This window comes from Scyliorhinus torazame, chromosome 6 (genome assembly GCF_047496885.1).
Source record: "Scyliorhinus torazame isolate Kashiwa2021f chromosome 6, sScyTor2.1, whole genome shotgun sequence".
NCBI lineage: Eukaryota > Metazoa > Chordata > Chondrichthyes > Carcharhiniformes > Scyliorhinidae > Scyliorhinus > Scyliorhinus torazame.
The window spans coordinates 118,084,800-118,108,665 of NC_092712.1; the positions used below are offsets into that span (position 1 = coordinate 118,084,800).

At 50.3% G+C, this 23,866-nt stretch overlaps 1 protein-coding gene across 1 annotated transcript in view; it reads right to left on the reverse strand.

Annotated features, from left to right (window-relative positions):
• Positions 1 to 23,866, reverse strand: part of dnah5l (dynein, axonemal, heavy chain 5 like) — a 585,621-nt gene that overhangs the window by 235,729 nt on the left and 326,026 nt on the right. Inside the window, exons 50-52 of the mRNA XM_072508719.1 lie at positions 14,703 to 14,870; positions 6,071 to 6,277; positions 5,553 to 5,882 (exon numbers count right to left, since the gene is read on the reverse strand). Coding sequence (XP_072364820.1) covers positions 5,553 to 5,882; positions 6,071 to 6,277; positions 14,703 to 14,870 — 705 coding nt within the window. The remainder of the gene's footprint in view (positions 1 to 5,552; positions 5,883 to 6,070; positions 6,278 to 14,702; positions 14,871 to 23,866) is intronic.

A 23,866-nucleotide genomic window follows, 5' to 3' on the forward strand; every position in this document is an offset into this window, starting at 1 on the left:
GCAGGGGGAGGGGAGAGGGGGGTGTATAGGGTTGCTGCTGCATTGGCCAAAGGGGAGCTGGAAGTAGGAGAGGTCGTCGGGGTGGGGGTCCGCCGTCTGGGGGACTGGAGGGTGCGGGAGGCGCGGGCACGTGGCTGGCCTAGAAAAGGAGATGGCTAGTTGGCAGGGGGGGGGGGGTGAGCAGCCCCCCAATCCGGCTGATAACTGGAATGTGAGGGGCCTGAACGGGCCGGTCAAGAGGGCCCGGGTGTTCGCGCACTTAAAGGGACTGAAGGCAGACGTGGTTATGCTCCAGGAGACACATTTGAAGGTGGCAGATCAGGTTAGGCTGAGAAAGGGATGGGTAGGACAGGTATTCCATTCAGGGCTGGATGCGAAGAACAGAGGGGTTGCAATACTGGTGGTGAAGCGGGTGTCGTTTGAGGCAATGAATATTTTAGTGGATAATGGAGGTTGATATGTGATGGTGAGCGGTAGGTTGCAGGGGGTGCGGGTGGTACTGGTAAACGTATATGCCCCAAACTGGGATGATGCCGGATTTATGAAAAGCATGCTGGGTCGGATTCCGGACCTGGAGGTAGGAAGCTTGATAATGGGGGGGGATTTCAACACGGTGCTGGACCCAGTACTGGATCGCTCTAGGTCCAAGACGGGTAAGAGGCCGGCTGCGGCCAAGGTGCTCAGGGGGTTTATGGACCAGATGGGGGGAGTGGATCCATGGAGGTTTGTCAGGCCCCTGGCCAGGGAATTTTCATTCTTTTCCCACGTCCATAGAGCCTACTCCCGGATAGATTTTTTTATTTTGAGTAGGGCGCTAATCCCGAAAGTGGAGGGAACGGAGTATTTGGCCATAGCCATCTCAGACCACGCTCTGCATTGGGTGGAGCTGGAGTTAGGAGAGGAGAGGGACCAGCGCCCGCTGTGGCGTCTTGATGCGGGATTATTGCCGGATGAGGAGGTGTGCGGGCGGGTGCGAGGGTGCATTGAAAGATATTTGGAGGTCAATGACAATGGGGAGGTGCAGGTGGGGGTAGTCTGGGAGGCGCTGAAGGCGGTGGACAGGGGAGAGTTAATCTCCATCATGGCCCACAGGGAGAAGAGAGAGGACAGGGAGAGGGAGAGGTTGGTGGGGGAGATCTTAAGGGTGAACAGGAGATATGCAGAGGCCCCCGAGGAGGGACTACTCAGGGAGCGGCAGAACCTCCAGACAGAGTTCGACCTGTTGACCACAGGGAAAGCAGAGGCACAGTGGAGGAAAGCGCAGGGGGTGACGTATGAATATGGGAGAAGGCGAGTCGGATGTTGGCACACCAGCTTCGTAAGAGGGAGGCAGCGAGGGAGATAGGTGGAGTTAAGGATAGTGGGGGGAATACGGTGCGGAGTGCGGTGAGAATAAACAAGGTCTTTAGGGACTTGTATGTGGATCTGTACAGATCTGAGCCCCCAGAGGGGGAAGAGGGGATGCGACGATGTTTGGATCAGCTGAGGTTCCCGAGGGTGGAGGAGGAGGAAGTGGCTGGTTTGGGGGCGCTGATTGGGCTGGAGGAGCTGGTTAAAGGATTGGGGAGCATGCAGGCGGGGAAGGCCCCGGGGCCAGATGGGTTCCCGGTTGAGTTTTACAGGAAATAAGTGGACCAGCTAGGCCCGTTGCTAGTGAGGACTTTCTATAAGGCAAGGGAGGGGGGGACCTTGCCCCCGACAATGTCCGGGACGCTGATCTCTCTGATCCTGAAGCGGGACAAGGACCCACTGCAATGTGGGTCGTATAGACCGATCTCGCTCCTCAATGTGGATGCTAAGTTGCTGGCAAAAGTGCTGGCTATGAGAATTGAGGACTGTTTCCCGGGTGTGATTCATGAGGACCAGACGGGATTTGTAAAGGGCAGGCAGCTAAACACCAATGTGCGGAGGTTCCTCAATGTGATTATGATGCCCTCGGTGGAGGGAGAAACGGAGGTAGTGGCAGCTATGGACGGGGAGAAGGCCTTCGACCGGGTGGAGTGGGAGTATCTTTGGGAAGTGCTGCGGAGGTTTGGGTTCGGGGAGGGGTTCATCAGCTGGGTCAGGTTGCTATATAGAGCCCCGGTGGCGAGTGTCGCTACGAATCGGCGGAGGTCGGAGTACTTTCGGCTGTACCGAGAGACGAGGCAGGGGTGCCCCCTGTCCCCCTTGTTGTTTGCATTGGCAATTGAGCCTCTGACCTTGGCACTAAGGGAGTCCAGGAAATGGAGGGGACTGATCCGAGGGGGAGAGGAACATCGGGTGTCGCTATATGCGGACGATCTGTTGCTGTATGTGGCAGATCCAGTGGAGGGGATGGCGGAGGTCATGCGGATCCTAAGGGAGTTTGGGGACTTCTCAGGGTATAAACTCAATGTAGGGAAAAGTGAGCTCTTTGTGGTGCATCCCGGGGACCAGGGAAAGGGGATAGACGACCTATCGTTGAAGAGGGCGGAAAGGAGCTTTCGGTACTTAGGGATCCAGGTGGCTGGGAGTTGGGGGGCCCTGCACAAGCTCAAATTGACAGGGCTGGTGGAACAGATGGAGGAGGATTTCAAAAGATGGGATGTGCTGCCACTCTCGCTAGCGGGCAGGGTGCAGTCGGTTAAAATGATGGTCCTCCCGAGGTTTCTCTTTGTGTTCCAGTGCCTTCCCATTATGATTCCCAAGGCCTTTTTCAAATGGGTAGGTAGGAGCATCATGGGTTTTGTGTGGGCAAATAAGACCCCAAGGGTAAAGAGGGTGTTTCTGGAGCGTAGTAGGGACAGTCGAATTTGTGCGGCTATTATTGGGCTGCCAATGTGGCGATGATCCGTAAGTGGGTAATGGAGGGAGAGGGGGCGGCGTGGGAGAGGTTGGAGATGGCGTCCTGTGTGGGCACGAGTCTGAGGGCGCTGGCGACGGCACCGCTGCCACTCTCGCCGACAAGATACACCACGTGTCCAGTGGTGGCGGCGACGTTGAAGATCTGGGGGCAGGGGAGATGACACAGGGGCGAGGTGGGAGCCTTGGTTTGGTCCCCGATTCGGGAGAACCATCGGTTCGTCCCAGGAAGGATGGATGGGGGGTTTCGGAGCTGGCATCGGGCAGGGATTAGAAGAATGGGGGACCTGTTTATAGATGGGACGTTTGCGAGCCTAGGGGCGCTGGAGGAGAAGTTTGAGTTACCCCCGGGAAATGCTTTCAGGTATATGCAAGTGAGGGCGTTTGTGAGGCGGCAGGTGAGGGAATTCCCGCTGCTCCCGGCACAGAGGACTCAGGGCAGGGTGATTTTGGGTGTATGGGTTGGAGAAGGCAGGGTTTCGACGATCTACCAGGAGCTGAAAGAAGAGGAGGAGGCCTCGGTAGAGGAGTTAAAGGGCAAGTGGGAGGAGGAGCTTGGGGAGGAGATAGATGAGGGTCTGTGGGCTGATGCCCTGAGTAGGGTTAACTCTTCCTCCTCTTGCACCAGGCTCAGCCTAATACAATTCAAGGTTATTCACAGAGCGCATTTGACAGGGGCGAGGTTGAGTAGGTTCTTTGGGGTGGAGGACAGATGTGGGAGGTGCTCAGGAAGCCCGGCGAATCACGTCCACATGTTCTGGTCGTGCCCGGCACTGGATGGGTTTTGGAGGGGTTTCGCGAGGACTATGTCCAAGGTGGTGAAAGTCCAGGTCAAGCCGAGTTGGGGGTTGGCACTATTTGGGGTATCGGACGAGCCGGGAGTGCAGGAGGCGAAAGAGGCCGGTATCCTGGCCTTTGCGTCCCTGGTAGCCCGGCGGAGGATCTTGCTATTATGGAAGGACGCGAAGCCCCCCAGGGTGGAAGCCTGGATAAATGACATGGCAGGGTTCATTAAGCTGGAGAGGATAAAGTTTGCCTTACGAGGGTCTGTGCAGTGGTTCTTCAGGCGGTGGTAACCGTTCCTAGACTATCTCGTGGAGCGTTAGGAGGAGGTCAGCAGCAGCAGCAACCCAAGGGTGGGGGGGGGGGTCTCTTTCGGGGGGGTGGGGGATTCGGGTGGGTGGGGGGGGGCTTCCCTATGGGTACCTTTGAATGTCATATGGGGGGGTTACTGTATATGGGGAAACCCAATGTATAAGTTTTGTATAATTTTGACTGTTGTGTTTGTGTTTCTTTCTTTTTGTTATGGGGGGGGGGGGGTTTGTTAAAAATTCTGTTGGAAAATTTGAATAAACATTTTTTTAAAAAAGATAGCAACTTGGAGCAGTTTTATTGTGGCTGCTGAAAATGGGTTTATCATCAATATTAAGCTTTTTAATCAGGGTGGCCTGTCCAGCACCTGTAGGTAATCTGATATAATGAGGCAGTTCTACTGAAAGAGTTCTTAAACCCATCATTAATATGCACGTTTGGCTGCAAATAAAAGGATTCTTTCATCAGGGGCTTCCGTTTTGACGGCTGGGGAGGACTGCTGATTGATCTTTAAGGGTTATAAGAAGGTGTTCTTTCTGTGATCTCTTCTGTCAATGTTTATTTGCACAAGATTAAGAGGTGTTTAATATTTGAAGTTTTATTGATAGTTTAATGGTCTGTCTGGTTGACATTTTTACAGAGTTGTGGAACAGCAGTTTTTTCCCCAAGAAGTTTGTGAATGGGTGTTTTTGCCATGCAGTTCCAGAGAGACCATTGATACTATATGGCTCATTGGTCCTGTACATAGTGTATACTTGGTGAATGGGTATAGAAAGGCTATGAGTTAGTGTAAGTTGACATGGAGGATATGAGGAGCCATGATTGATGGGTGGGGGCATGAGTTGGCATGGGACTGTAAGGGGCTATGAGGTGGGTGGGGAACTATGAGTTGGCATAGAATGTATGAGGGGCCATGTACAGTGGGTAGGGCGCATGAGTTAGTAAGGAAGTGGGATGAAGGGTGGGGGCCAGAGAGACTAACAATCTTCAATATAACTAGGGCGAAATCCTAGAGAACTGGACTGGCCTTATATAGTCAGTCCAGCTTAGCAACCAACCATCCCCATGGCAACCTACACTCTGTTTCCTGGGTCAGAAGGCCCAATTCTACCCTGTACCTGCCCTAGCCCCAGAGCAAAGGTTGTGACATTCAGGAGACTTTCTAGCGAGGCAAGAAATATCCCAACTCAAGCTCTCCACCTCAGTGCAAAGATCTAGCCCAGTGTGTCCATTCCCCTACTCATCACTCTGTACACTTATATCATTAGTGGTGTCAGAACTTTGAGTTTACATGGTCCGATGCTCTGGAATCCGCTCTTTAAACGTTTCAGCCTTTGTCCAGCTATAAAAACATTCTTTGAAAACCATCTCTTGACCCTGTCTAATCTCTCCCTGGTTCACTTGGTGTCAATCTTCCTTGCACCTACTGAGATTGTAAAGTACTTTCGACATTTCCTTCGACAAATGATGCTCTCTGAAAAATCCTTCATGTCACTCCTGTTTCTATTGCTTCCTCGTTGTACTCCTTAATTTTTCTCTCTCAATTGTCAGCCTTAACCACTTGATTTATATGATCCATTTAGCTCCTTATATACACCATTCTAATATGTACTGCACGATGTTGGTATTTAACGTACCTTAATCTTGGTAGCCTGCCACAATTTGCGAGTGGTTGACACTATAGCTGAGGCTAGCTTGCAAACCTCTGCAGGAAAACCACGCTGCTCACAAAAATAGCCACTTGCAATAGTTCTGAAGATTTTATCAATGGATGCATTTGATGGTAATGTACAGTTATAAATTACAAACTGTCTTTTGAGACGTTGAGGGATGTCATTTCTGCCACCACCAGGATGAATCATAGCAGCGACAAACTGTACATCAACAATGTTGGTGAACTCGCCAGGCTTCTCAAGATTGTAGAAACCCTTCTGTTCCATCAGCTGTCGGACAATCTCATTCGTTACCTGTTTAATGAACAGACATTTATCTTATGTAGGTTTTGTGCAATCTGCTAAATAGAATGCCTTAAAAAAATTTCTTCTTTGCTTAAGGATTTTGTGTCAACTTTCCTTTTAAAAATACATTACATTGCACACAAAATAAATTTAGTTAGTTTAAATGCTTCAGTAACTGAGCTAAAGAACAGATTTACCTGATCACCCCATTCATTGATCACAGGCATATTAATGTCATCAATAAACACAGTCATTTTTTTGCCGCTGGGTGGGCCATATGTTGTACCCATTCGTTTATCCACATAACTTTCAATGCTCCGTTGGAACATATTTGGCAGGGTGGCAGAGGAGAAGTTCAAACTTTTGGTTGCATGGACCTCAGGATCATATTTACTCATGGAGCCCTGGAATTTAATGTGCAAGCCAAATTAATTCCTCAGATACAATTCACAAACATAGCAATCATCAGAGCATTACCTCAAAGCGAAGTATAACATAAGTTATCTCTGTTTATCCATATATGGTAGTAAAGTTAAATTACCTAAGCAATGTTTGCCTGTCCCAGATGATTGAGGAAGCAATTTTAGATTTTCATTACATTTGTTAAGTCCTTTTTAAGATATTCTCTTTGAATAATTTAAATGCCAAACCACAAACTGCAGAACCTCTATTATTCCTAAGCTGAGTGCTTGACAGTCCATTAGGTATCTTTCAAATGTCATTACCATTGTAACATAAAGAAAGAAAGACTCCCATGTGCATTTTTTATTCTTTCACAGTATGTGGGCTTCATTGGCTGGGGCAGCATTTATTGCCCATTCCCAATTGACCTTGAGAAAATGGAGATGAGCCACCTTATTGAACTGCTGCAGTTCATGTGTTGTTCGCGAGAGAGTTCCAGTACTTCAACACAATGATAGTGAAGGAACGGCGGGCAATGTAGTTACAAGTCAGATGGTGTGTGGCTTTGAAGGGAATTTGCAGTTGGTGATGTTCTCATGCAACTGCTCCCCCTGTCTTTGAGATGATAGAAATTGCTATCAAAGGTTGGGATGTGCTGTCAAAGGTGCTTTGGTGAGTTACTGAAGTGCATCTTGCATCTGGTACACAAGTCAAAAGTGAGCTGCTCACCACAGAATTCCCAGTTCTTGTAGCCACAGTATTTATATAGAATCATAGAATCCATACAATGCAGCAGGAGGCCATTTGGCCCATCAAGTCTGCACTGACCCTTTGACAGAGCACTCTACCCATGTCCACTCACTCATCCATACAGCCTATCTTCGTAACCTAACTCACACATCCATGGACACTAAGGGGCAATTCATCATGGCCAATCCATCTAACCCGTATATAGAATTTTAGAATTTACAGTGCAGAAGGAGGCCATTCGGCCCCATGAGTCTGCACTGGATCTTTGAAAGAGCATTCAATCCAATCCCACACCTCCACCCTATCCCCATAACCCAGTAACCCAACCCAACACTAAGGGCAATTTTGGACACTAAGGGCAATTTTAGCATGACCAATCCACCTAACCTGCACATCTTTAGACTGGGGGAGGAAACCGGAGCACCCGGAGGAAACCCACGCACACACGTGCAGACTCCGCACAGACAGTGAACCAAGCTGGGAATCGAACCTGGGACCCTGGAGCTATGATACTGGAGCAAGCCCCAATTCTATGATAAACCAATGGAAATGAATGTTTAAAGCTGTGAAGCAATTGTGCTAACCACCATGCTACCATGCTGCCCCTTGTCATAGATTATCATAGAATTTACAGTGCAGAAGGAGGCCATTCGGCCCATCGAGTCTGCACCGGCCCTTGGAAAGAGCACCCCACCCAAAGTCAACACCTCCACCCTATCCCCACAACCCAGTAACCCCACCCAACACTAAGGGCAATTTTGGACACTAAGGGCAATTTATCATGGCCAATCCACCTAACTTGTACATCTTTGGACTATGGGAGGAAACCGGAGCACCCGGAGGAAACCCACGCACACACGGGGAGGATGTGCAGACTCCGCACAGACAGTAACCCAAGCCGGAATCGAACCTAGGACCCTGGAGCTGTGAAGCAATTGTGCTATCCACAATGCTACTGTGCTGCCCAGAGGAACACGCGTGTTGTGGGGAACACGCGTCCGAAGCAGCACTTCGTCCCCATTTCTGCGCTGAGGAGAAGAGCAGGATATGATTGGGCGCCTAACCCGACATCCGAACCCCTTCCAAGCCCCAATTCACTGAGAAGGGGGTCCTCAAGACCCGAAGTCCCCCCCCCTCCCTTGCACACGCACAGGGCACCCCTGGGCCTGATGCACAGTGCATGAATAATACCAGCCTGATACCTTGCCAGTGCCAGGGTGCCAGAATGGCAATGTCAAGGTGCCAGACTGGCACCAGCAGTGCCAGGGTGCCACCCTGCGCAGAGGACAAGCCTCTGGGGACCTCTAATCCCCTGGGAGACCCCCATGAGTGCCGAGACTCCCATGAGTGCCGTTTCGTTGGATTCCCATTTGTGGAGACCAGCAAGGCAGTATATCTTTGGACTGTGGGAGGAAACCGGAGCACCTGGAGGAAACCCATGCAGACATTTCCCTTTCATAAATCCATGATGACTCTGCCCAATCCTACCATTATATTCTAAGTGTTCAGTTATAACATCCTTCAGAATAGATTCTAGCATTTCTCCTACTGATGTGTTGCTAACAGCTCTGTAGATCTCTCCGTCCTTTCTTAGATTGGGGGGTTACGTTTGCCACCTTCCAATCTTAAGGAACCATTGTAGAATCTATAGAATTCTATAGACCACCAATGCATCCATTATCTCTGCAGCCACCTCATTCAAGACTCTACGATGTAGATCATCAGGTCCAGGGGATTTATCAACTTTCAGTCCCATTAATTTCTCCAGTACTACTTTTTAACTAACTCTACTTTCTTTCAGTTCCTCATTCTCTCTAGTCCCCTGGTTCTCCAGTATTTCATGGATATTTTCTGCATCTTCCTCTGTGAAGACAGAAAGGCTCAGATTTTCATCATGATGGGGAGGCACCATTCTGACGGCAGAATCCTCTTTGAGGAAAATACCACCCTCATGGCCACTGCATAGTAGCCCCATGAAAAGGCTTCCTTAACTTGTTCTTCAGATTTTAGAAACACTTTGCCTTTCCAGGGTAAGGTGGACCCAGCATTTTTATGGTACGGAAGTGGTAGCCATTGGCCTATTTTCAAGTTTGTGTAATACACAGGTAACAATGATCTGGTCAGGGCAGCCATTGCCCCACAGGATAGCTTTGATCCGCTTTATTTCTGTGTAAAGCTTGCAAGGTGATTAAATGGCTAGAGCTGTACTGATTAGTTTGTTGATAAGGCTTTTCACTAATAGGATTCTGCTATCTGTCGGAAAATATCTTCTACCTACACACAATTAAGTACTGTCATATATGAATTTCAGTGCTGGTGCAATGTCAGGTACACAGGCTGTACGCTCCAGAACTTGGCTGATCAAATAACAGAGTACGTTCCTTTTATTGTTCATAATCGGCAGATTGCCATACTCAATGAGTACCTGCTTGCAAAACCCAAAACAAAATGTCTACTGTAGTTCCACCCTTGGGTAGCACTTGTTGAACAATCCTGAGTGCATTTACATTTACTGTCCCAGGGCCAAGACCTGAGTCTATAATTTTATAAAATATGTTATAAAATATTACGCGGCACGGTGGCACAGTGGTTAGCACTGCTTAACCAGGGACTCGGGTTCAATTCCAGCCTTAGGTAACTATGTCCTCATAGACTGATTAAATTCCAGGAGTTTGCACTTTCTCCTGGTGTCTGCGTGGGTTTCCTCCAGCTGCTCCAGTTCACTCCTGCAGCCCAAAAATGTGTAGATTAGGTGGATTGGCCATGATAAATTTGTCCCTTGGTGTCCAGGAATGTGCAGGTTAGGTAGGTTTATGGGAATAAGGCACGGGAGTGGGCCTAGGTAAAGTGCTCTTTCAGAGGGTCGGTGCAGACTCGATGGGCCGAATGGCCTCCTTCTGCACTGAAGGGCTTTTATTTAAATACCATCCGGGCTAATTTATACATTTTTTAAAAAACTGGACAAAGGCTTTAAAATGACTGAAGCCATGACTGGCTACGGCTCACAAAAAAGGAGCTTCCTGGTATTCAGGACCGTTGCTCCCTCATTATATTGAACAAAGAGCTAATGCCCCCTGTGACGGCAGAGATTAAATCCCAAAGAATTGTTCCTGGCCATTGGAGACAATCAGTCTATGAGGACAAATGACCCTGAAATCTCTTTCTGAAATTAGTAATGGACGAAACAGAGGTCTTGTGGTGCAGTGCGAAGTTTCCCTGCCTCTGACCCGAAAGCTGTTGGTTCAAGTCTTACCCCAGGACTCGGTCAAGGAAGGTGCGTTCATAATGCAGCTAAACAGGTTGAGTAACAACTTGCAAAATCCTTCTACCATGCCGATGGCAGGCAGTAAGAATGGGAGAAACTCCTGGTCAACCATGCTTGATGTAGAATGGCGCCCCTCAAGCTATAAGCCTCTGGTGACAGGTTTGCAACCCATTCCAGGAAAAACCTCACTATGGGAACAGATGAAAGAAATCTGTCTTGCGCACTACTAGGTACGGGAAGAGAAACAACAATGGATGAAACATTAACCATCTCAAGAATTCAGACAAAGGAATTGTCCAAACTAAAGTGGGAGTCATATCACATGACCCCCACATACCCTCCCAAGCTGCTGGAACATGTAATATTGCCTTGTGGAGCTGGAAAACTCAGATTCATCATCAAGCAGCAGCTCAGGACTAGGGTTTGGTTCAGGTGAACGACTGGCCCCCATCTACACTGTTTCCACTAGAACTTCTGAACTTCTATACCAGTGCCTCCAGATCTAATTTGTCTCTACGCGCCAACCTCATTGAAGAATTCCTGACTAGTCGAAAAGCAAATTATCCAGCAGCAGTCTTCAACCTGCTGACCCTGAAAGAGTACACCATCGGACTTTGATTCTGGTCTCTGGACATAGGTGAAACAACCTTCGATCTGTGGTCTTCTCCCTATACTTCTTTCTTTTGTTATCCCTCTTTTATAGTATGAACGTACTGGGGGTTGTGTAGCAACACCACAAACCTCCGTTTTTAGTGTGTGTGAAGTCAAATGCTCTTCCGATTTTATCATATCTCGAGTTTGCTCTGGTGTTGTTAATGGAAATTGGATTATATCAAAGCTGAAGGTGTGTGGAAAATATGCCACCACTTAAAGTAAGACCTTTCTGTTTACGGACATTCTGTGACATACATTCATATGTAAGGATCTATTCTCGGCAAACAAAAGGAATATGTTCAAGTTATGTGCGTATTTTGAATTATCTGGGAGCTAGGAAAGCCTATACTTTCATGTTCCTCTCTCCATGGCAAAGCACCTTGGATAATTAGAGTTGACTTGCCAACCAATCAACATGCTTTTCTTTCGTAGTATAAATTGCAGTGATCATTAGTAATTTGTCAATTTACTGATGAGTGCAAGACAAGAAGCTTTGGCAGTATGTCTCTCTTTTCAGCAATTTCTCAGTAGTTACACTGGCAAATTCCTAATTCAATTGGTTAAAAAAAACTATTTCATTGTCACCTTTTCTATAATTTCCATATATCATCTAAAATCATGGGCGGGATTCGCAGGCTCCCCCGCCGGGTTGGAGAATCGCCGGGGGCATCATGAATCCCGTTCCCGCCGGCCGCTGAGTTCTCTGGCGCCAGAGATTCAGCAGGGGCGGGAATCGCGCCGCGCCGGTCGGCGCCCCCCCCGGTGATTCTCCGGCCCGCAATGGGCCAAAGTTGCGCTGCTGTCATGCCGGTCCCGGAATTAAACCACCTCCCTTACTGACGGGACTGGCGGCGCGGGCGGGCTCCAGGGTCCTGGGGGGGGGGGGGGCGCGGGGCGATCTGGCCCCGGGGGGGTTCCCCCATGGTGGCCTGGCCCCGCGATCGGGGCCCACCGATCCGCGGGTGGGCCTGTGCTGTGGGGGCACTCCTTTCCCTCCGCCTCGGCCATAGCCTCCGCCATGGCCGACGTGGAAGAGACCCCCCCCCCCCCCCCGCGCATGCGCAGGGATGACATCAGCAGCTGCTGCCGTGCGCCAAAGGCCTTTCCTGCCGGCCAGCGGCGCGTCAACCACTCCGGCGCGGGCCTAGCACCGCAAGGTGAGGGCTTGGCCCCTAAAGGTGCGGAGAAATCCGCACCTTTGGGGCGGCCCGATGCCGGAGCGGTTCCTGCCACTCCATCCCGCCGGGACACCGCCCCGCCAGGAAGGGGAGAATCCCATCCATAGAGTTATAGAGTCATACAGTACAGAAGAGGCCCTTCAGCCCATTGAGTCTGCAGCAAAAAAACTACACTGAATCGACACTAATTCGACTTTCCAGCACTTGGCCCATAGCCTTGCATGTTATGACACTTCAAGTGTTCATCCACATCCATGTACCTTTTAATGTTTGTGAGGTTTGCCGCCTCTCCTACCCTCCCAGGCAGATACCCACCAACCTCTGGGTGAAAAACGTTTTCCTCAAATCCGTTCTAAACCTCCTGCCCCTCACGTTAAAATTATGCCCCCCTCGTTATTGACCCTTCAACTAAGGGGAACAGCTGCTTCCTATCCATCCTGTCCATAGCCCTCATAGTCATATACACCTCAGCTTTCTCTGCTCTAAATAAAACACCTGAGGAAGGAGCATTGCTCCGAAAGCTAGTGATTCCAAACAAACCTGGTGGACTTTAACCTGGTGTTGTAAGACTTCTTACTGTGTCCACCCCAATCCAACGCCAGCATCTCCACATCATAGATAAAACAACCCAAGCCTATCCAGACTCTCTCCACAGCTCAAATGACTGTTAAAGGCAAGTGTCCCATATTCCTTCTTAACTATCCTACTAACCTGTCCTGCCGCCCTCAAGATCCCTCTCAGCTTCTTAGTGTCCTGACATTCATTGAGTACTCGCTTGTCTTGTTACTCTTTCCAAAGTGCACCACCTTGCATTTTTCAGGGTTAAAACCAATCTGCCACTGATCTACCCATGTGATCAACCCGTCTACATCTTCCTGCAACCTAAGACCTTCTCCTTTACTATTAACCACCATGCCACTCTTCATGTCATTCACAAACGTATTTATTATCCGCCCCCCGCCCCCCCCCCCCCCCCACATCCCCACATTCTCATCTATATTGTTTATATATCAATAACAATTAGGGACACCACCTCCTTTTTTACACTCTCTCCTGTCTTTTCTGAAGATCCTATACCCCGGAATGGTGAGCTGCCAGCACTGCCCCTTCCTTAACCACATCGCTGTGATGGCAACAATATCACAATTCTATGTGTCAATCCACGCCCTTAACTCATCAAACTTACCGATAATACTCTTAGCATTAAAGTAGAGGCCATCCAGTACGCCTTACTTCCTTGGAACTCAACATGGCTGAACTCCCTCTGTCTTGGTTCTTTTAGTATAGAATGCTGTGTCCCTATTGTACTAGTACTCTGCATCCACCACCTCCGAGCAAATTAGTTCAAACTCCTCCCAACAGCAATCGCAAACCCACTCACAAAGATATTGATCCCATTCTGATTTAAGTGCAGACCATCCGCTTGCACATGTCCCACCTTCCCCAGAAACAGTCCCAGTGATCCAGGAATCTAAAACCATCCCTCCTGCACCAACTCTTGAGCCACGCATTCATTTGCCCTATTCTCCTATTTATCTACTCCCCAGCACGTGGCACTGGGAGTAATCCAGAGATTACAACCTCTGAAGTCCTGCTTTTTAATCTGCTGCCTAGTTCCCTGAATTAATGATGCAACTTCTCAGCCTTCATTGTACCTATATCGTTGGTACCAACGTGTACCATGACCTCTGACTTCTCTCGCTCCCCCTTTAGGGTTCCCTGCAGCCGTTCAGTGACATTCCTGACCCTGGTCCCAGAGAGGCAAAACACCATCCTGGAGTCAAGTCTGCGGCCGCAGAATCACCTGTCTTTTCTCCTAACTGATGAATCCTTTTTCACTATCGTTCTTCCCTCCTTCTTCCTCTCCTCCTCGATAGTCAAGCTGCTTGAGAGCCAGAAGCTTGGTTTTGACTGTACTCAGTTTTGTCCATGGTAATGCTCCATGTTTTCATGCTATGCTTTCAGTTGCCTAAGTTCTCACTGTGCTTTGGAAGTCCCCCCCTACATTTCCTGACCTCTCCATTCCTACCTCCATTAAGACAATTCTTGAAACCTGCCTCTCTGACCAAACTTTCAATCATCTGACCTAATATTTCTTTATCTGGCTTGGTATCATATTTAGTTGTATACTGTCTGTGAAGAACCTGGAGATGTTTTATTCTGTCAACAGTGAAAATATAAATATATTTTGATGTTATGCTTATGCATATCTGAATTTATAATAATAATCATAATAATCGTTATTAGTGTCACAAGTAGGCTTACATTAACACTTCAATGAAGTTACTGTGACAAGCCCCTAGTCGCCACACTCGGCCGTCTGTTTGGGTACAATGACGAAGAATTCAGAATGTCCAATTCACCTAACAAGCACGTCTTTTGGGACTTGTGGGAGGAAACTGCAGCGCCCGGAGGAAACCCGCGCAGACACAGGGAGAACGTGCAGACTCCACACAGACAGTGACCCAAGCAGAAATTGAACCTGGGACACTAGCGCTGTGAAACAACAGTGCTAACCACTGTGCAGCCGTGCCACCCATGTGTAGGCTTTTGAAAACGTTGTCGGCGTCAATGTCATACCTTGATCATAACTGTCTTGGCTGTTCCCTGTTCACCAATGAGCAACACAGCCTTTTCCTGTTTCATGATTGTGTGCATAAGAAGATCCGTGCAGACATTGTCTACATTTGGTACCAGGATTGATGAATATGCTGGCACAGAGTCAGGTGGGTAAATATATTCAGGTACCTGAAATTGAAACACACAGTTCTCTTACTTAACTTAGATTGAAATTATTCAATTATTTTTGGCCCATTTACAATGCAGCCATAATGTAAAATGTCAGTTCTGCTCTGAATTTGCTCTGGGGAGGAAATGACTGACAAATTTACATCAATCTGAAATCTCTTTATCTCAGATTTGAAGTAGCGACAATAATATATTTGAAGTCTATTAGGTAGAAATTTTTACAGACCTCAGACACTGAACCAAATAGGAATACTTTCAACATCAAGCTTCGGTGTGTTGGAGGAGGAGGTGGAGGTAGGAAGAGGTGGACTGAGCATCAAGTGATCATTTCCATGACTGTCACAAGTCTCCCCTCCTCTGGAGATCTTCCCTCCACAGCCCTAGCTATGCCTGCCTTTGGCATGTGATATGTGGAACATTCTGGACCGACGCAAGCTCCCTTCTTCACATCTTTTTCCAGAAAATGAATGATTGAACCAGAGTAATTTCCTGCTCTCGCCCTGAACTGGATACATTTTTTCTGTCTACATTTTTGGGGAAAGGCTCCCGACCAATATGCACTATAGCTTCACTGATTCCCACAGAAATCTGGACTCCATTTCTTCCCAACTCACTTCCCAGAACAAGTTTATTCCATTTCCCCTCCTTCCATATCAATGCTTCTGAGAAGCCTTCCTTTTATTTCAACTCATGATTCCTCTCCACTCCAAAGACAGGGGGCGAAATTCTCCGGAAACGGCGCGATGTCCGCCAACTGGCGCCCAAAACGGCGCAAATATGTTGGGCATCGTGCCGCCCCAAAGGTGCGGAATACTCCGCATCTTTGGGGGCCGAGCCCCAACCTTGAGGGGCTAGGTCGGCGCCATACGAATTTCAGCCCCGTCAGCTGGCGGAAAAGGCCTTTGGTGCCCCGCCAGCTGGCGCGGAAATGACATCTCCGGGCGGCGCATGCACGGGAGCGTTAGCGGCCGCTGACGGCAGTCCCGTGCATGCGCAGTGGAGGGAGTCTCTTCCGCCTCCGCCATGGTGGAGACCGTGGCGAAGGCAGAAGGAAAAGAGTGCCCCCACGGCACAGGCCCGCCCGTGGATCGGTGGGCCCCGATCGTGGGCCAGGGCACCCCCAGGGCCAGATCGCCCCCCGCCCCCCCCCAGGACCCCTGAGCCCGCCCGCGCCGCCTTGTCCCGCCGGTAAGGTAGGTGGTTTAATCTACGCCGGGGGGACAGGCATTTTAGCGGCGGGACTTCGGCCCATCCGAGCCGGAGAATCGCGCGGGGGGCCCCCCAACCGGCGCGCCGCGATTCCCGCCCCCGCCGAATATCCGGTGCCAGAGACTTCGGCAACCGGTGGGGGCGGGATTCACGCCAGCCCCCGGCGATTCTCCGACCCGGCGGGGGGTCGGAGAATCTCGCCCAGGGGCCGGGATTCTCCGTTTCAGAGACTAAGTGCTGATGCCGGGACTGAATCGGTGGTGTTCTATGAGCCCGAAAGCGGCGCTGGTCCCAGATGAGGCACGATCAATTTGGCTGGAGACGAAGTTGAATTCAAACTGAGGCTTTATTGGTATCTGAAGTGTGGCCTCCTACAGCAGCTGACGAAATGGCTGCGAGCTGAAGGCCACGCATATTTATAACCTGGCTCCTGGGCGGAGCTAGCATGTAGGGGCCCAGATGAACCTGTAGTGCAGGTTCTACCGTACACCCCTTAATATAGGAACACAGTGGTTTACCACACCGGAGCAATTCAGACCTGTTGATGGGCTAGCACCGGCACCACATGAAACTAGTGCAATTCCAAGGCATTATGGCATCCGATTCGCTGGGATCGGGATTGGCACTCGAGAATCTCACAAGCTGGAGCCATATGTAAGCACTCCACTCCCTGTACACACTCGTTCAGGCCAAGAAGATGGCACCCCGAAGAGCGGCACACCATTTCGCCGTTGCGGAGCTTGAGACTACGCTGGAAGCCGTGAAAGAGAGGTGGAACACCCTGTTCCCTGGAGTGGGAAGGAGGCTGACGCCCACCACAGTACACTGGACCTGGGCGCAGGTGGCAGAGGCCGTGAGCGCTGTGGGCCCCACCACGAGGACTGGCCAGCAGTGCTGTAAAAAGCTGCACAACCTCCTTAGGGCGGCCAGTGTGAGTAACCAGCACCTTGCCCCTGACACCGACCTCCTTCCCACACACCCATAACCCTCCCACCCAGAGGGTGACTGAACCCCACACGACGACAGTCTGCTCGCACCCCAACTTGCACCACATGCCAATGCCCATACTGTCCACCATGGCCGGATGCCCTGCATAACCAGGCCATTAGCTGCCCACCGCCTGTGCTGCCCCCATCTGACTGCCTAACACTGTGAATTTTCTGTCCCTCCCATTCCCAGGAGAAGGCGGCGCACAACTGCAGAGAGAGAGCAGACTAGGGGGGGCCCACCGCACCTGCTGCCCCTCACTGCCCCGGAGAGCGGCAGTCGCCCAGGCAGAGGTCCGTATCGGGGAACCAAATGAGCCCCCTCTGAGTTGCGGAGTTCCTATGGCACACATGGCACCACCATTACACCACCGCACCTCCCACACACAACCCACTGGCCCCATACCCCACCACCTCCACACCAACACTCCACCACCCCACCACAGCACCCCACAACCTCCACTCCACCTCCCTCTCCCTCAGCAGCCACTGCATCTATTTCCTGATTTTAAATACCACAAATGAATCTTGCCATCGTTAATTCCTCCTAGCTGAGGCAAAGCATCACGGGAGGATCGTGAATACCCTGGGCCTGTTAATGATATGCCAACGGTGTTTATTATACAATTTGTATGCCCATACCCACATGTGACGTAGAACACATTCAAGCCGCAGTCGAGGCACCAGAACATGGCATTCCATTAGGCGCCCGCCGCTGGCCTTGATTTTCGGCTCACGCACAATTCTGCGCCAAATCGCGTTTTGCGATTCCGGCGTCGCTGGACAGAGAATCCTGCTCCTGACCTTTTGTTCTTTCTCCGCCACTCCCCACTTTCCCTGCCTCTGTATTTAAAGTCTGGAAGATGAGATAACTCTTTTTGGGCCGGCATGGGCATGAGGTGCTGAATGAGCTCTTTCATTTCATAAATCCTTCGACATGTCAATGTTTCTAACATGTCACATTTCTAACATTTTTTGATTTTGATGGAAGGACATCAACCTGAAATGTTAACTTTGTTCCGATCTCCACAGATGCTGCCTAACCTGCAGTGTGTTTCCTTCTGATTTTATACCAGATTTCCCACATCTGCAGTATTTTAATTTCGGACTCAGAACAGATGTGAGAGAGCATCCCACGAATAGCACCAACTCAAACTCCCCCTGAGGACCCAACCATCACAGAAATCAGTTTGCAGCTATCTCAATTCATTCTACATAGGTGGAGACGGTGGTGTAGTGGGACTGTCACTAGACTAGTAATCCAGAAACTCACGATAATCCTCTGGGAACCCGGGTTCGAATCCTACCATGGAAGGTGGTGATATATGAATTCAGTAAAAAAAAATCTGGAATTAAGAGTCAAATGATAATCATGAAACATTGTGGATTGTTGTAAAAGCCCACCTGGTTCACTAAATAGGGAAGAAAATCTGCCATCATAGCCTGGTCTGGTCTCTATATGACTCCATACCCACAGAAATGTGGTTGATTCTTAAATGCTCTCTGAAATGGAGGGCAGGCAGGGATCATTTTTAGTCAGCTGCTGGCTGCTCACCGCAGTCCTCTGCAGCAGAATCAGAGTATAACCTCAGCCTCTGGCTAGTTAGCACCTGGGGTATTCTTGTTCCCTCTCCAGGCTGTAGTCTCCCCATACTCAGTGTCTCACCAGCTGGAGATCCTGGACTCAATTCTCCAATTCTGTTGTATTTCCGGAGGATGCGTCTGGTCTTACGACTAAAACGTCGGAGCTGCCCCCGCACCGATGCTCCATCCAGTGGGGGACTAGCAGCCGCGCCACGTAAATCCCCCGGCTTTACCTGCCGATAGACGCCGTACAACATGGCGCCGGCTGCGTGCAGACCCAGCCTGCCAAAAACTGCCACCTTGGAACCTCTCTCGCCACCCCGGACCACCCCCCGACCAGTCCCCCCAGACCTGCCGAAGACCCCCCTGCCAGCGGAACGGCTCCCCACCCCCGACTGTGGCGGCACTGGACGCAGTCCGCAGCCGCCAGGTTTACGAAAAGTGAGAGATCAAGCGACCGATGCCATCGGGAAGTCGGCCCATCGGGGGAAGAGCATCGGGGGAGGGTCTCAGGTGACATCCTGAGGCCGTCCCAACAGCGTGTGGCGTACTCCTTGAGTACGCCGTTTAAAAAATAACACATTTTATTAAGGCATTTATAATTTTATAATAATAACAGTAAACAGTACAAATACAAATATAAACATAGTGCAAAGACCACCTGACTCCCTCACAAGTCCCACCTCTAAACAATAATCTAACTGCCCCCCTCCCCCACTTCTGCTGACAGTTAGTTTTCTTCAAAGAAGTCGACAAATGGCTGCCACCTCCGTATGAACCCTAGCATTGACCTTCTTAGGGCGAACTTGATTTTCTCAAGTCTGTGAAACCAGGCCATGTCACTAAGCCAGATCTCTGTATTTGGGGGCTTCGGGTTCCTCCACGCTAACAATATCAGTCTCCAGGCTACCAAGGATGCAGAGGCCCAGACGTCAGCCTCTCTCACTCCCTGGACTCCCGGATCTTCTGACACTCCGAAAATCGCTATCTCTGGACTTGGCACCACCCTTGTTTTTAACACCGTGGACATGACCTCTGTAAAACCCTGTCAAAATCCCCTAAGCTTCGGACATGTCCAAAATATATGGACATGGTTTGCTGGCCCTCCCGCACATCTCGCACACCTGTCCCCTATCCCAGAAAACTTGCTCATCCAGGCTACCGTCATGTGTGCCTTGTGGACTACCTTAAACTGAATCAGGCTGAGCCTGGAACGTGATGAGGGCACGTTGACTCTGCTCAACGCATCCGCCCAAAGACCTGCCTCTATATCCCCCCCTACCTCAACTTCCCACTTGCGCTTTGGCTCCTCTGTCTGCATTTCCTCCTACTCCATGAGTTCTTTATAACTATCTGAAACCTTCCCCTCTCCCACCCCCGTTCTGGAAACGACCCTGTCCTGTATCCCCCGTGGCGGTAGGAGCGGAAAGGTCGAAACCTGCCTTCGCAAAAAATCCCGCACCTGCAGATATCTGAATCCATTTCCTACTGGCATTTCAAATTTCTCCTCTAAATCCTTCAAACAGGGGAAGCTCCCATCTATAAATAGATCACCCATCCTCTCAATCCTTGCTGTCTGCCATCTCCAAAACCCTCCATCCAGCCTTCCCGGTACAAACCGATGGTTACTGCAAATTGAGGCCCAGACCGATGCTCCCTCCATTCTCAAATGCTTCCTCCACTGCCCCCAGGCTCTCAGGGCCGCCACTACCACCGGGCTTGTGGAGTACCAGGCCAGCGAGAACGGCAGAGGTGCCGTTACCAATGCCCCCAAACTTGTGTCCTTGCATGATGCCACCTCTACTCACTCCCATACAGACCTCCCCCACCCACTTCCTAATCACAGATATATTTGCCGCCCAGTAATAGTTGCTAAAGATCGGCAGCGCCAACCCACCCTTACCCGACCCTGCTCCAGGCACACTTTCTTCACTCGTGGGGTTCTACCCACCCACACAAAACCAAAATCACCTTGTTTACTCGTTTAAAAAAGGCCCTTGGGATAAAGATGGGGAGGCACTGAAAACAAACAGAAACCTCGGGAGGAACATCATTTTCACAGTCTGTACTCTCCCTGCCAGTGACAGCAGAAGCATGTCCCACCTTCGAAAGTCCTCCCTCATCTGTTCTACTAGCCGGGTCAAATTTAGTTTATGCAACAGCCCTTAGTCCGTTCCACCTGGATTTCCAAATAATGAAAGCTCCCTCCCACCACTCTGAACGTCAGCTCTCCCAATCTCCTCTCCTGACCCCTTGCCTGGATCGCAAACATCTCGCTTTTCCCCATATTCAGTTTGTACCCTGGAAACCGGCCAAATTCCCCTAAAATCCTCATAATCTCTCCCATCCCCCCCTAACGGGTCGGAAATATATAGGAGCAGGTCATCGACGTATAGCGAGACCCTGTGTTCTACCCCCCCTTGGACCAACCTCTTCCAGTACCTTGAAGCTCTTAGCGCCATCGCCAGTGGCTCTGGCCAAAGCGAACAGCAGTGGGGAGAGGGGGCATTCCTGCCTAGTCCCCCGGAGCAATCTAAAATAATCCAACGTCAACCGATTCCTTCGGACACTCGCCACCGGTGCCTGGCAACACAGCCGGACCCAATCAATAAAGCCCTGCCCAAACCCGAACTGCCCCAACACCTCCCACAAATAGTTCCATTCCCGGTCGAAGGCTTTTTCTGCGTCCATCGCGACCACTACTTCCACCTCCCTCCCCTCTCGGGGCATCATGATCACGTTTAAGAGACTTCTAACGTTGGCCGTTAGCTGTCTGCCCATAACAAACCCCGTCTGGTGCTCCCCTATCACCTCTGAGATACAATATTCTATCCTTGAGGCCAAGATTTTAGCCAACAGTTTGGCATCAACATTCAATAGGGAAATTGGCCTGTATGACTCGCATAGCTCAGGGTCCTTCTCCCGCTTCAGGATCAGTGAAATTGAGGCCTGTGACATTGTCAGGGAAAGAGCCCCCCCGCTCCCTTGCCTCATTAAATGTCCTCACCAGCAGTGGGCCCAGCATCTCAGAGAGCTTTTTATAAAATTCCACTGGGTAGCCGTCCGGTCCCGGGGCCTTACCCGACTGCATCGCCTCCAGCCCCTCTGCTATTTCTTCAATCCCGATCGGGGCTCCCAACCCCTCCACCAACCCTTCCTCCGCCTTTGGAAACTTCAACTCACCCAGGAACTGCCTCGTCCCATCAACCCCAGCTGGGGGCTCCGACTCGTATAGCCGGCTGTAAAACTCTTAAAACACCCCGTTCACCCCTGTTGGGTCCAAGACCATGTTCCCAGCTCTGTCCTTCACTCCACCTATCACCCTGGCCGCCTCCATTTTCCTTAGCTGGTGTGTACGATTCTGCTGGCCTTCTCTCCATACTCATATATCACCCCTCGCCTTCCTCAGCTGCTCCACCGCCTTTCCCGTAAACAACAGATCAAACTCCATCTGCAGCTTCCGCTGCTTCGTCAATAACCCTGCCTCAGGGGCCTCCGCGTATCTCCTGTCTACCTGGAGATTTCCCCAACCAACCTATCTATCTCTGCTCTCTCCACCTTCCTCCTGTGGGCCTGTATCAATATTAGCTCCCCTCTAACCACTACCTTCAGCGCTTCCCAAACCATTGCTGCCGAGACGTTCCCCCGTGCCGTTTATTTCCAGATAGTTCTGGATGGATTCTCTCACATGCCCGTACACCCCCTCGTCTGCTAACAGTCCTGTCATAATATACATCTATGTATATAATGGAGTGCAGACAGACAGTGACTGACACATAGGGTTACCAGTAAGCACACAGAACAGAGCAGCCAATCACCAGACAGGACATGATTACTATAAAGCCAGAGGGCACCAGTTTTCCTGCTCTCTTGGGACTCAGCCTCTGAGACAGTCAGAGTTAGTGAGCTGGCCAGTGCAAACACCATGTGGTAGCTGGTAAGTCTGGTTAGGCTAATATCAGGTCTCCAGTCAAATCAGCAGAGTATCAACTCACAGTTGAACATGTATAATAGTTTAGATTTTGAATGAAATCGTGTTGCACCTTATCAAGTGTTGGAGGTCTGTCTCTCGCTACACTGCAGTCCACATCGACCCAGCCTACCCAACACATCAAGTCCAACGTCCAATCTCCATTGCAGTCACTGGCCCGGTCTGTGCACACCTGTAGAACCACCCAATGTGGGGCATGGTGCGACACAGCAATCACCGAATACTCGGTATCTACCACCCCCGCCAGTAGAGCCCTGTTCAGAATTTAAAAATCGATCCGGGAGTATACTTTATGTACATGTGAAAAGAAAGAAACCTCCTTCGCTCTTGGCCGACCAAACCTCCATGGGTCTACCCCACCAATCTGCTCCAAGAACCCCTTTAGTTCCTTCGCCATTGCTGGCACTCTCCGGTCCAACCTTGGGTCAATGACCGTATTAAAATCCCCCCACCATGATCAGCTCATGTGAATCCAAATCCGGGATCTTCCCTAACACCTGTCTTTTAAAATCCGCATCATCCCAGTTTGGTGCGCAGACATTCACGAGCACCATCGGTGTCCCCTCCAGCTTCCCGCTGACCCATGATATACCTGCTCCCCATATCCGCAATAAAATCGATACTGCATTACCAAGAGTTCAGTGTCCTCAGTCACCTACCAGCCCTTTACTTTAATAAAATCCATCGCCTCGTCCAGCGACTCAAAATAGAGTTCCTGATCTTCAAAAGTGACCCATAAACAAGCTGGATATAGCAGCCCAAACTTCACATTATTCTTGAAAAGGACCGATTTTACTCGGTTGAATCCCGCGCTTCTTTTGGCCAGATCCACACCCAGGTCCTGGTAGATGCACAGCATGCTGTTCTCCCACTTGCAGCTCCGTGTCTGCTTGGCCTGCCGCAAAATCTGTTCCTTATCCAGGAACTGGTGCATTCACACCACCATCGCCCTCGGTGGCTCGTTCACACGCGGTCTCCTCACAAGCGTTCTGTGCGCTCCATCCACTTCCAAGGGTCGAGCAAACGCCCCATCACTCATTAATTTCTCGAGCATATTCGCCACATAGGCCCTCGCACCAGTTCCCTCGCAGATTTCAGGGAGGCCGACGATCCTCACGTTCTGGCGACGGGACATGTTCTCCAGGTCCTCCGCCTTCTTTTGCAACCTTTTCTACTGATCCCTCATCAGCCCCACCTGTAACTCCAGCGCAGTTAGGTATTCCTCG